We start from the raw sequence: 13924 nt of genomic DNA on the forward strand, positions 1-13924 counted from the left end.
ATGTGAGGTCCGCGGGGAGGGAGCGGCGGCAGGTGCGGGCTGTGCCCGGCCCCGGGCCGCGGAGGACAGCCGTGTTCCGCAGCCGCGCTGCTCCGCTGGTGATGCTTTTCACGGAGTGTTGGTGTTGTGTTCATTTTGCAGGTCGGGGAAACGGAAGGGATGCGACACCCGCCGTGCTCTGTCAGCACTTGAATGGCAGCCTCCCTTGCACACTTGAACCCTGTGGCCTTTGTTGCACATCTGTAGTATTAAATTGGCAGCAGATAAGAGAACTATAGTCAACTATAATTGTCCTTAATACACGCACAAGTTTTTAATAAATAGAATACTTCACTTCTAAATTACTAGAGCTTCTCAGTTTTCGTGCAGTTTACCCCCAGTAACTCTTTGGCCCTTAAATTTCGTGTCAGCCATGGATTGTGATTATTCAGTGTATCAGAAACTGAAGTCCAAGGTTTCAGGTTAATAAGTTGGAATTGGAGGCCTCTCTTGCATGACCAGAAGGGTATTTGTGTTCAAATAATACTTACTTTGGGACGCATTACATTTCTGAAGGGTCATCTGTTTGTCTGTAACTTGAAAAGTAAATAAGGAGACTTTTAATTCTACATGTAAAAAGAATTATGTGTATGACAGGTGCTTACTGTGCCCAAAACCTCACTTTCGAAGTTGTCTGAATATGTGGAAATGTATTTGAAGGTAGTGTCAGCTGTAGGTGCTTGGGAGTAGAGAGTAACAAGCGCTTACATGTTAATTGGCAGGTGACAGAGCAGGTACAAATAAGTCCTTATTTACAACTAAAGCATTTGACCACTCATAAAGCATCTTTCAGAATCAGGCTAGGTCTCCCCTAATTTCCACTGCTGAGCTGCAGTTGTAAGCCTCACTTCATACCAACTTAAGGAAACCCCCAAAACCAGCTAAAGAGAAAAGAGTTGCAGTTTGTTATCAGAGTAAATAGAACAGGTACAAAATGGAAGTGAGATCTCTTAGTGATAATTAGTTTTTGATTCACCTTGTAACTCATGTGACTTCACCCTTACATCTTGTCCAAATTAGTTAACTAGCAATTTACATAACTTTCAACAACAAAAAAAAAAAAGCGGGATCAATAGTTCACGGATTACGTACTTACTGTTTTATCATCTGCCTTTTTTATGTAGCATTTTTAATGCAGATATCTTGTGTGTAGTAACACACCTTGGTCATTATCTGCTGAAAGTAGCAGTATAGTAGTTTAATTCAACCCATGCTAAGAATGAGAGACAAAAATAAAGGTATCATTTGTAATAGAAAAATTACTCAAATTTCCTACAAATAGTGTGTGCACAGAGTAGCAACCACTTTGAAATTTTGATAAGAACTTTTATCAAAAAAAAACCCCCTTTTTATCAAAAATGCTAACCAAAAGAAACAAAGGCACCTGTCATCTGTTGACTTATGTTTTGTTGCATTGATAAAACTTCAACACACACACACAAAAAAAAAAAAAAGATGGGGGACAGTACAAAGGATCACTTAGGACAATATTAAAATAGAGATGCCTTGTCACAGTAAGTAATAGATGATCTTAAGAGGAGATGATACATACAGAGCTGAAATAAAAGATAACAGAAACAAGAGAGCCCGCAAAACCACTGTGGCATTTATCATAAGTAAAATAGTAACTGAGACTGAAAGGTAAATAAAACCTGGGAAAATATAGCTATGTTGAGAGGTAAGAAGTAGAATACTTAAAATGTATGTATCGTTTCAGTGGAAGATAACCCCCATTTGTTTAAGGAGGAGAAACAGGGTGTCTTTTCAGACCTACTCTTGCAAACACTGAGACCGTTTAACTTGAAACTCACAGTGGAAAGTTAAATGTGTGCCTCAGCGTTTGAGATTGGGATGGTAACTTGAGAGCTATTGGATGTTTTAAGGCACGTAATTAGATGCAGAAGATTGAACTTAATCACTTACTCCCAAAAAACAATGCAAGCATAGTAACTTGCATGGTTTCATAAAGGTGGCTGTAGGGCTTTGCCAGCATTAAGGCATCGTAATAGCCATGGGAGGGAGCATCTTTCAGGTCTTTCAGTTGATCGAAGCGTGTTGGGATATTTTTTTGTAATTGGATAAATGAGAGGACAAAAACCTCATCCACCAGAATACTGGAATTTGTTGCGTAGTCATTAGGATTATGCAGATGCTTAAGTGACTTACTGAATCAAAGCCTTAAGTGATTTGACTTCTTAGTGTTGCCACCTTTTTACCCTATATAAAAAGTCTTTAATGTTGTGTGCTATTTAACATCCTTTGTTTATTACGCATAGAGTATTTGTAGTTTTTCAGTATGATAACACTCTAAGGCATTTGGGAATATTTGAGGTGTCTGATCTTAATATTTTTTCTGAAATTGCCAGCAATGTGAGTGGGGCTTTCACAGAGTAAAGTTGCTTTTGTTCATAAACTTAGATTATTTTTTGACTGAATGAAATGCTAGTGTATCTTGATATTTATTTTGTATTTATCTGTCAGGAAGTGATGTTTCTGTGTATCATCTGCTGTTAGTCTGTTGTGTATCTAAGCCTTCCCCTTGTGACTGCATGCACAAACTATTTTTTCTTCTTTTTTTGTTCTCCTTGGATGTTTTTAGCCAAGTTTATTAAAAAAAATCTATAGTTCATGCTAGGAGGGCATTTTATCTATGTAACAAATTCTTTTCAGTTGTGAAACATATCTAAATAAGGTGATAATCTGCATGACAGAAAATCTTGAAAGACTAATTCCCTTTTAAGTATTTGATTTGAGATCAAAAATAGTTAGAGCTGTAATTGCTGTGAACCCTTGCTGAGTTTTTATGTTCTAGAGAGTGGCTCATGAAGTAACTGTAAAAGTTTTTTACTTTCTCATACGGCAAATACTTTCCCTTTGTAAATTTTGGGTCAGATCTGGGTTTTCTCCACCAAAATGATTTGTTTTACAAAGCCTAAGAGAACTTCAGATAAGATTGAGTCAGTTTAGGTTTTCCAGTGATATAGAATTCTGTTAACATATTGCCAAAAATGGCCTGTTTGCTGACTATCATGCAAGAGTTGGCTGTGGAAAATCAAAGAACAAGTATTTATAGTACAAGAAGCAACCCAGAACATAGCAATACTGCAAATGAGGTAAACTGGACAAAGCCATTATGCCTATAAAGCGAAATCCTATTATGCTGTGTAAATTTGTCAATTCAGTTGCAGTTTAGCAGATATCCATGAATTTTATTAAGGAGCTATAAATACATGCAATTAATCTGTATGTGGCATTGTGACAATGCTCTTCAACAATCTCCAGGATTATGAACTCACAGTAATGAAAATTTGTAAATGTCCTCTGTTGGAAAGTAGTATAGAGGGAATGGTCCTGCTTTGGCCTTATGTTGTTTTTGATGCAAATGCAGTTGTGTTGCTCCCCACCCGACTTGCTGCAAGCTGCAGAAGTGCTACAGTACCCTCTTCTAGGAGAATATATATGAGATGCTTGAACTCTGTAAAGTGAGTAGAAATTCTTCAAGAGCAAAGGATGTTAATTTTATCATTGATGAGCCAAAGCAGTCAATGACACAAACAGGTGCAATTCAGGCACTTTGGAGAACTTGCATTTGCTTGTCCTAATAGCTGACTTGGCCCCAAGTTTCTAAATCAGCAAGTAGCCTGTGAACTGTGGTTGTGTTACTGCTTTTGTCTTTACTGCACTAGTGAAGTCTGGTCTCTCACATTTCATACAGACAATAAACAGTTGCATCTTGCCATAGAATGTGAAAACCAAAATGACTGCAAATATGCCTGTGATTAGGACGTTTGAAGGGCTGAAAGGACTAGTAATTCAGTATGATGAATGCTGTCATCTTTCTGTGACCCTTCACGTTTTATCCCAGTTGCAGTCAGGGTGATGAAATTAATGCCTATTGTGTTTGTGCACATGTTTCAGATCAGATGAGGACTAAATGTTCTTCAACTTCTTTTGTTGTAATTGTGTTTGGTATTTTGTATTGAGTGATGGTGAAGAAATAATGAAGAAATCATCACTCAGACTGCTTCCTAAAGGATAGTTTTCCATCTGAAAGGTTTTGACGATTGAATGAAATCCATGACTGAATTAACGTGCATGGATTTTGTTCTGTGCTTGTCAGCTGTCTTCCCTACCCCCACTTCCTGCTGAATAGGAGTTTTTGGAAGTGGTGCTTTCATTATAGGCATTATGAAATTCTGGTTTTCATTGTTATTACAGGACTCTAGAAGGGCTGTGAGAATCAGATGCTACCTCAGTGTTATTTAGCAGAGCTGTAGTATTTCTAACAATTATTATAAAAGACAAGAGATCCCTGTTAAGTAATGCAGTGTGCTTTCTGGATTGGTATTGAAGCTTGTACTTGCTATGTCTCAACAAGGTTGAAAACTACTTTGGATTAGAGCAAATTAAAACTTTGTGGAGACACTGTGCTGCTGAACTCTTGACGATGTTGTCCAGTAGGGTAGAGCCTAGGCTGTGTTTTATGCCATGGCTTCCTAGGAAATTTGAGAGCAGCTCAGTGTCAAAGATTGGGATGGATGCTTAGTCTTCTAGCTACTGGCCAATTTTCATTGGAAAGAAGGGTTACGAGGTCTGTGCCCATCTCTATTGCCAGGACAGCAGCCTTCCCAAGCAAGGTTGTCTTTACTTACTCCCCACTTTCCCTTTGGAATCTGTTCAGGCATCCAGCAGGTAATTTGTGAGGGCTGAAGGTGGAGGTGGGAAGCAAAAGAGGCAGCGCAAGTCTAATGGCCAAGTTGCAACACACTCACGTCAGGGAGGAGCCTCTGGTTGCTGTTGGTGAGGTGGGTTGTCATCTCTTAGGAACCTGGGTCTTCCCTCTCCACAGTGAGAGGCATTATAACCAGGCTTCATCAACGCAGGGTGAAGGTTCATCTTCTAACTGCTTTCTCTTGGTAGATGTGAGTGGCAGGATCTGACTTCTCCTGAGATGAGGACCCATTTCCTGAGCAAATGCCATAACTGGAAGGTCAAAAGGAGATGCCACTTTTCACCCATGTCCAGTTGTGTTTGGAAAGAAAGTGCTGGCAAGCGCATTTTGGCATGAGCCTAGTTTTATGAACCTGTGCTTGAGTTCCCTGAGCATTCCTCCCATTCTGGCAGCTCAGGAGTGAAAGAGGAGTGCTGGGATGGTATGGGAGCTGTGTAGGAAGGCGCAGAGCTGCAGGCAGGGCAAGCCTCCAACCTCAGGTGGGAGCTGAACAGCCTCTATGGGCTTGCGCTTCCCTAGTTCATTCCATGTAACTCTTGTTAGCACCTGCTCATGTTGCTGCTCTTAGCCATTGTGAAGCATGTTGAGAGGTTTAGATAATCATAACTTGCGTATTTGAGATGGTATAAATAATGAAATAAAGGTCTTGGGGGAGTGATAGAAATTGGGGCATTGGTGCAGTGCAAAAATTGACAGGAAACTGGAGAACATAGTAAAGTGAATCACTTCTGTGTGGTAAATTTTTGAAAGAAGCTCAGTGAAGTTTTGATGCTGTGATACTGGCTCCGTGAAGACGGTGTATCCTGGCTCATCTCATTAGAGATTTCAGTGCACAGCTGTCTGCAGGTGTATATGTCTTTTATAGTATACAACAAAGTCCTGTGTGTTACTATAGCAAAAATTAAAGGATGCCTACTAAGCCTGAGGGATGTGGCTTTCCAATTAATACGGATGCCTAATTTTAGACTCCTATGCTCAACTGTGGTGTGTGGCAGCAAAAATAGATACATTAGGTATGTAAGCTTTGTGATCTTTCATTTGTAGATATTGCAAAAGATATATTTGCATATATCTTCATTTTTGTTCTGTCTGCCTTTGGCTAATGTTCTGAAGATGGAAATGAAGTCCTTCATGACTGATTTGTTGGGGTATTGGCTGGAGTTCTGGTGTGCTGCAGATTTGGCTCTGGGGCAATATGGAAAGAATGTATGCAGAGATTCCATGTTCCGTGCTGGTCCTGATCATCCTGCACCTTCTGCCCAATATATGAAAAATAAAATAAATTAAAACTCAGGTCTGTTAGCATTTTTAGAAATCACGTATCAGCTGTGTGAACCGAAACTGCTGTTTGGGTTCATAAATTAGAAACTTTGTGTGGAGAGTTCCCTGTCGTGTGTTTTCGAATTGGCAAGTCACAACTGAATCTGAATTTTATATCAGCCTTATCTAATGGTCTGCAATTTAAAACTAATATGTATGTTTACATTTTAAAGTTATCTATATTTGTGAAAATACTAAAAAATCAAGTATTTGTCAGGTAGGAAAAGCTAAGGAGTCAAAGGGCAGGTTTGAATGCACTTAAAAATTCTGAAGTATTTGGCCAGTAAGTTTTACAATCTTATGGTTTGATTTTAAAATAAGTTGTCCTGATTTTGCATAATTTGTTACATTTGAAAATAAAAATGGTATTTATCACATTTTAAATTCTACTTTTTCTTGTTTTTTGGCATTTAACTGCGTTTTGGTAGATACTGGGCCATGGAGTTTTACAGTGTGCTTCTATGCCCCTTCCTTCTGCTTACATAATATGTCAATATACTTTAGGTAAGGATGATTGTTAATTGAGAAGTTTTTTCTCCTGATATTCTACCATCAGACACTGTTCTTGCCAAGAGAAGATTCTATTCGTAGTTAAACATTTGACTCCAATAATTTCAAACTATTTATCTCAGGTTTACTGGGTATCCTTTTTTCTCAGTTTTAGTTGTGTTAGTGTAGGCTGAAATGTCAGGCATTTTGACATTAAAATTATGAGGAAATGTATCTTCTCAGGAGAAAAATATTCTTTAGTCTTTGTTCTGTCAATTTGAATTTATGCTATGAAGAGATTTGGGGAAAAAAAAAACAGGCAAATTATTTTCCTCTTTTGTTCATTTCTGTCACATATTATTTCCATCTTCCCTGTTATAAGTAGTTCCTCAGTGTGGGGCTAGGAAATCATAGAGTGTATGCTAGTTTGATTTTTAAATGTAAAAATAGCTGTGCATTATTTGGTCATATCTGTATTTGATCACATAACTAGATGTGAAGAAAAATAATTTTTCCTCTAGAACTTACAGACTGACTTGAAGAGTTATCCATCCCATTTTCTAATGCTACTTGGGAACCTGAGGGCATGCATGTTTCTTTTTGTGTAAGCAAACATAGCGCACGGTCCCCAGCAAGCTGTAGGTGAACTGTCTCATTTACACCCTGTGGTGGTGTGCAGATAGTAGAGTGATTTTAACACTGGCTATTTTTTGAGGCTGATTCAAGTTTACTGCGTTGAGGTCTGGAGCCAGGTTAGTTGCAGCTAGCTCAACCTCTCTGTGTGTTCTCTTTTGCTGTGTAATGACACCTTTGCCTCACCTTGAAAGTCCGTAGTGCTTAAATTCTGAATATTGAAAATTATGTGCGGAGCAGCTTTTAAAAACCTTATTCCACAATCACAAGCAGAGGACGTAGAGGTTTCTAATCATCCCTTTTCCCATGCGTGTCAACTCACTGATAACTTCACACCAGTTCTGTCTGTACTTGATATAAACGCTTGTATGAGTATTACAAATAAAGATACAGTCAGCTCCTCCTTGAGTCCTTGGCATTTAAAAGCAATGTTTCTATTATAAAGACCTCTAGCTAGAGGAATACTGCATACTGCCATGAGGTTTCCTGCTTTTCTGACTGGTGTGAGGTGCACAAAGGAGAACATTTCCAGAATGTGCCAAGGGACCATAGCTGCTATTTTGGGGGAGATGGATGGGACATGGACGTTATGTATTTTCCACTACAGAAGAGTAATAAAGTAAACAATAGCTACATTGAATGTGGGTCACTTTTTCCTTTCTTTTAAGGAAATTACAAAAAATCTGCGGGAAGAAATCTTCAGAGGTGCCAAAGGCTTATATAAGTGAGACTATTTCTCTCCTAATGAAACAAGTGGAATACTTCCTTCCACTCTCGTGCTGGAAAGCATGTTCAGGTTTTGTATAATACCAAGATATCAGCTGTTCAGAAAAACCCTCCTGTCAAAATCTTGGTTTATAAATAATCTCCTTTCACATGTGTTACATATATTTGAAATATGTGTAGTACTTGTTAAAAAATGTAATGACTAGTGGTTTATAATAAAAAATTCAGTGCTTAATGCATTGAAAAGTTATATTTGATGCTAAAATTTTGACTTTCCCAAGTGGTCACTGATTGTAATTGTGGGCTGCTCCATGGTCCATGCCATAGAACTGCACTGTTGTCAAAAGAAAGATCCAGTAATCTATTTAGACACTGAAAATAGGGTTTATTCAAAATTTAGATGACAATCTTAAAATTACATTCATGGTAAGTCCCACTTTTTTTCTGTCACCAAGACTGAAATAGTTAAGTTATACAAGATGCCTTTTTTTTAAGGTTTGTCAGATAGCTAAGGAGACCAAGTAGGAATGAAGTAGTTATGTGTGCTTAAAGCAGAGTTCCCAACCCATGTATAGCCATTACCAGCATTCAGAAGCAAAGCTCCTGAATACAGAGTACTGCCATATGGTATTTAATGTATGCTGACATGACTGTGGACCTCAAAAAAGTTTAGCTCCTTTTTTTTTTTTTCTCCCTACTTAAGCCCAAAAGGGAATAAATCATGATACCTCTCTAAGTTAGAGCACAGACTCAGCTGACAGGATGCATCAGTTCAGTTCTCTCTACATACACATATCCCCACCACTTCTTTGAAAAAGATTATTTAGCAGTTTGTTTTCAGAAGAGAGAAATCCCCACTCCATAGATGTACCTTCTAACAGCAGTGAGCAGTGTGTTAAGGTGGGATAGGATTTAAGATCTGCTTCTGCTTTCAGTGGGCTAGATTCTGGCAAGTCAGAGCTGGCAGGCTCAGTATCAAGATTCTGTGAATCCCCTTCTGCAGCTCTGAGCTATCCTAGAAGCCAAGAGCTCCTGCTTTTGTTTGATGTGACATGGATAACCACTGGAGTAGTTTTGTTGAACCTCATCTGGGACTGTTTAAGTGTAAACTAACTGAAATTTCCCCATATACGTGGTATTGTGGAAACTTATTTTCTCTGAAATGAGCCTTTTGTTCAGATTGGATATTCCAATTATTATGGATATTTCCGATAAATGTGGTCTATCACTTGCCCTTTCTCTAAACAATAATCATCACATGAATCACTCTCTGAAATAGAAGTTTCTAAACTACCCATCACTTTCTAGGTAATGTTAGACTGGTGTGAATAAATTGATTTGGAATGTTCTACTCTAAATCGCCATCTGAGGCTTTGGGGAGGACTGTAAGGAAGGGTATGTAATGCTACTGGAGGATTAAGTCCTTCACATCTCAGTGCTCTACAGCATCTGTGAAAATTGCAGGGGTAATAGGCATTGGAAACAAAACTAGTCCGTTGAAACACATGATATTGCTCATCTATTGACAACTGTCTCATTCATTTTACAGGATTGTGGAGGTTTTGTGTTGGTTTTTTAGCATTACAGTAACTGTTGAGAGTGTTCAGAATAACAGGGAATGTTTGCATCACTGAGCCTGCTGCTGTAACTAGATGTTCTGAGTATATGCTTTTTAGTTTTCTCCATATGAAACACTTTCAGCTTTTGCATTAAAATAAGTGTCGTAGTTATTGCTCTTTATTTGATTTATTTCAATAAGCTGATGTCAGTGAAACTATCAAGATTTTTCTTCAGACTGCTTGCAGTGAAAAATACATAATTCACTATAAAGTTCTAGAAAATTAAACAACTTATTTCTTATAGCCTAAATATTTGAAAGTCTTTTTTATGCTAAAATACAGGTAGTCAAATGTGCACAGAATAAAAGATTCTAAAGCTGTATTTTTAATGATGCTGATATTATAATAAATTTTGTTATTAATATGTTTTCATTAGCTCACGATGTACATGCATTTCCCTTTAAGATTTTAATTCTGATTCTTCCAGGAGCTTTCCCTTAATTCAGGGGTCAATTGTCTTTAGTTCAGCTGAGAAACTGTAAAGCTTTTACAGTCAGCATCAGAACTAGATGACTTCTATACATGTAGCTAGTGCCACTGAATGAAGCATAACCACTCATGTTTAGAAGTTTGTCAATTTAGACCATAAGTCTGAAAGCTAGTATGAAAGCATAAATGTACAGACTTCATACTTAACATCAGATGGTGTGATTCAGTACCGCATAATTCATATAGGTTGCTAGTATAATATTCTTGCAAAAAATAAAATGACAGTAACTATTTTTGGAAGTTCTCTGCATTCTTGCTCAATCAAATGAATGATAAAAAAAAAAAAAAAAAAAAAAAAAGACATATAGGAATCTTTTCAATATGCCCCAGAGTTCATTCTCATGGCCATGGTTTTCTCTTCACTGACCCTCATTAAAATACATAGCTGAAGAATATTTGAGTGAACTCTGCTTCAATAAAATGGATTGCATTGTGATTTTTATGGTTTGATGCTGAGCCTGAGCAGCAGACTTCAGACTTGTACAATTACATGTATTGAGCAGGTAGACTCTTTAACTAAACAGGTTATGAGGTGTAGCAATAATATCACCATTACCTAAAAACTGTGTGTGACCTATTTTTAGAAAAATTTAATTTTTTTAGGTCTAAAGAAAAAGCAACTAAAAAATAAAATGTGAAAGTCCATGGTCCTTCTGTCCTGTCCATATTTCTTATGCTGTAGGCAAATGAAACCTGTATCTGTTAAATGTGAATAAAAGTGCTTCACTGTCTTCTGTGAAGGAAAATAAACATTTGAAATTCTTATAGTAGAACATCTGAAAACCTGAGAAATTTGTCAGCACCAAGTACAAGTTCCCCATTTGTATCCTGTCTTGAGCCTGCTTCTTGTCAAACAGGATAAATAGGTTCTGTGATCTGAGGTACTTTCTGTAGAAGCTCAAAGGACTGGTTGTGTCATCAGACAGGTTTTTAGACTGAGAGAATTTAAACAACTTCCCATAAGATGCCTGCAGCAGTGCTGCAGAAGTCAGATTGCACTGGGTTATGTGTTGACTTCAGAAGCCATATCTGGTAGTTGCTTTTGGTGGTTTCTTGACGCAAGCTCCACCCTTTCACCACAAAATTATATCTAGACTTTTTAACAAACAGATGAGAAATACATCCTAGGATACTATTTATTTTAATAAGCAGTCAGCATTGTAGGCATGCCCAAGTAGCAAAGATGCTCTTGTCCCAAAGAGCGTTCAGTCCCAGTTATAAAAGTAGTCAGGAAGAAATAGCAAAATGGAGAGAAGTGCCTGTTGTGAGGGTAGCACAGCTGAGTATATGAAGTTTGTAAGGTTGCTTTTAAGTGAAGTGTTGATGTCTTGAATGTTCTGTTTCTCCTCTCATCCTCTAGGAGAGGGAAGCAATGTTCTTTTATTATCCTAACGCTTTTAGCCTCCTTTCCAGCTTCTGTTGCCTGTGCTTGAAGCTTGTTTTTCCTGATCAGAATGCTCCATCACCTCTGCAAAGTGCCCCCAGTGCACATCAGTTTTGTTGAAGTAAGAGCAAAGAAGGGAGCATCATTCTGCAGTTTACACCTAGTTTCTTTGAATAGAGAAGGAAGGAGGATGGACACGTGATAGGACATAAGGCCTGAGTTTTTACCACCAGTAAGCAGCTGTGTTGTTTTACTGCCACTGAAGCAGAAGTGCCAGATCAGCTCCTGAACTGCTCCCATTATCAGACACATCCAATTATCATGTTAAGGTGATCTGTTTGCTGGCAGTTTGATGTGGCCACCACTTGACCTGCAGACAGGTTCTGATAGAGTGATTACTTTTACCTCTTGAGTTGTTTTTGTGTGGCCCTGTTTACTGAACTGATGTAGCTAGATCTGATTAAATGATCTATTTAATTTTCTTTGGTATGTACAAATTTCATAAGCAAGAAATAAGACTCTAAACAGGGAGTGTCCACCTTGTTGCAATGAAAACCTATGCAAATTATGAGTTACTCAGACACGGCTGCTGTGCAGGACTGGTTTACGTGACCTACCACATTAACACAGTCCTAATTGAGTATATTGCACTGAAAGAGGCAGAGGCTGCTAGGGGAGCTGAAACTGGTGTCACCAGATCACCTAGGAGCTTTCATTTGCATGCCTAGATCAGCCTATCATGAATTAGTAAATTCTCCCATCAGGAGAGCTTGTTTTAACCTCCTGTTAGTGGATCAGAGCTTCCTCTGGCCGTAACACTCTTGAGTTGTGTCTTGTGCCTGCTGAGCGTGTGAACAGCTTGGTGTATGGCATCCAGACAAGCTGGGTACCAGGCTTCCCACAGAAAGGAATGTCATAGCATCCAGTTTCCTTTATTTGAGACCTCACTGAATTGAGTTTGACAGCACTGCTATGTAAACAGATGTGAAGGACCTATATTAACAGTAACTGTATTATCTGTTACTGTGAACTGGGCTGTGAAGCAACCAAAACATGGCTAAAAGCACACACTTTAATGTTCTGTATCCAATAAATGTTTGCAGTGTTAAGACCGTAAATCTGCATTTTAAATATTTTCCCTCAAATCTCTGCTTGCTTTGGCATACTGTGTTGCTCTTCCTTTTAACTTGGTTTCTTTGCTTGACATCGTTGTGCCTTTTTTTTTTTTTTTTCTTTAAATAAAGCAGCACCTGTGCAAGTTAATAGGTTCCTCACTTGCTTCGTTGTGGCAGACAGGGCATTTATCTTCTCAGTCTTTCAAGCTGATACATACATTTGACATATGTATACTGTGGCGTTTGGAGACCAGTGCATAAGATATCTGAAACACTAGGCATGTTAGCTTCTGGAGCTGAAAATTGCCTCCCAAGCATGACCCCACTGCTTCCCCGGTGTTGGCTAGTGAGTGCCCAGCAGAGGGGAAGAGCACCCCCTCCGGTGCCCTGCAGACCTTAGGAATGGCACTGTTGTTCTGGGGAGGACTAGGTGTCTCTTAGCTACTCTCATCTCTTTGGGTTGCCTCAGGAGGGGCATGCAGGCAACCTGTCACTGTGGACACTTGTTTCTGCATTGCTGTCCTGGATAAATCATTCAAACGCTTGCCTTCACAGTAGTCCCCAGATCTCGTCTGCACTGGCAGACTGAGAAGGAGCCAGAACTATTATACATGGTCTCTGCAGCAGAGAATTCTGCAAGTTAGCTACAAAAACCAGCAGGGAGTCAGAGGTCCTCTGGAGTCCATGAAGAAGAGTACTGTATCATTTCCTTCTGCAGCTGTAGTATACATTAGGTGCTCTGGTTCAACTAAAAGCATCAGATTATCAGAAATTGAAGGCTTGCCCTGAGGGGACTCATCCCCTCCTTATCAACAAGCAGGTGAATTCTACAGACATCATCTCAAAGTGAAAAGGACAATGTTCCTTTAGGTTTCAAAGCTCTTAACTGTTAGCCCTCTGTTTGTAAGGTCTAAGAAAATTTTTAGAAACAACAATGAAGCAAAACCGCTTCATTTTCAGGAGGAGAGCTCTGTGGGTGACCATAGAGTAGGTGTCTCCTGTGAAATTTGAAGAACCCTAGTGAGAATGCAGGTTGGAAGTTGCCATTCTTACCTGATTGTAATGACAGTTGTAAATTTGTAGCGCTCAGTTTCTAGCTGTAAGTGTCTAGTACCTGAATGAATAGCTGTTTGCTGTTGTTTCATGGACTGCATGAGCATTTATTTTCTCGGGATTACTGAAATGGGCAGTGCTGAGGCGAATGATGCTGCATTTAAAGCTCTCAGGCTCAACCATCTGAACAAACAAAACAGAGTTTCCAGGTTTTCTCACTCCTTCCTTTGCTTTGAAATAAAATATCAATATTTTTTAATGTGTTTAATGAGAACTAATTATAAATAGCAAAAGATTATTTTAATTTTTTTTTTGTTTAGTTCCG

The 13924-nt window shown here is 38.7% G+C and overlaps 1 protein-coding gene across 1 annotated transcript in view; it reads left to right on the top strand.

Annotated features, from left to right (window-relative positions):
* AGPAT5 (1-acylglycerol-3-phosphate O-acyltransferase 5) overlaps positions 1 to 13924 on the top strand; it is a 57762-nt gene that overhangs the window by 397 nt on the left and 43441 nt on the right. The window contains exon 2 of the mRNA XM_026844056.1: positions 700 to 773. Within this exon, the coding sequence (XP_026699857.1) occupies positions 700 to 773 (74 nt within the window). The remainder of the gene's footprint in view (positions 1 to 699; positions 774 to 13924) is intronic.

This window comes from Athene cunicularia (assembly GCF_003259725.1).
Source record: "Athene cunicularia isolate RWA chromosome 3 unlocalized genomic scaffold, athCun1 chr3_part1, whole genome shotgun sequence".
Classification (NCBI taxonomy): Eukaryota; Metazoa; Chordata; class Aves; order Strigiformes; family Strigidae; genus Athene; species Athene cunicularia.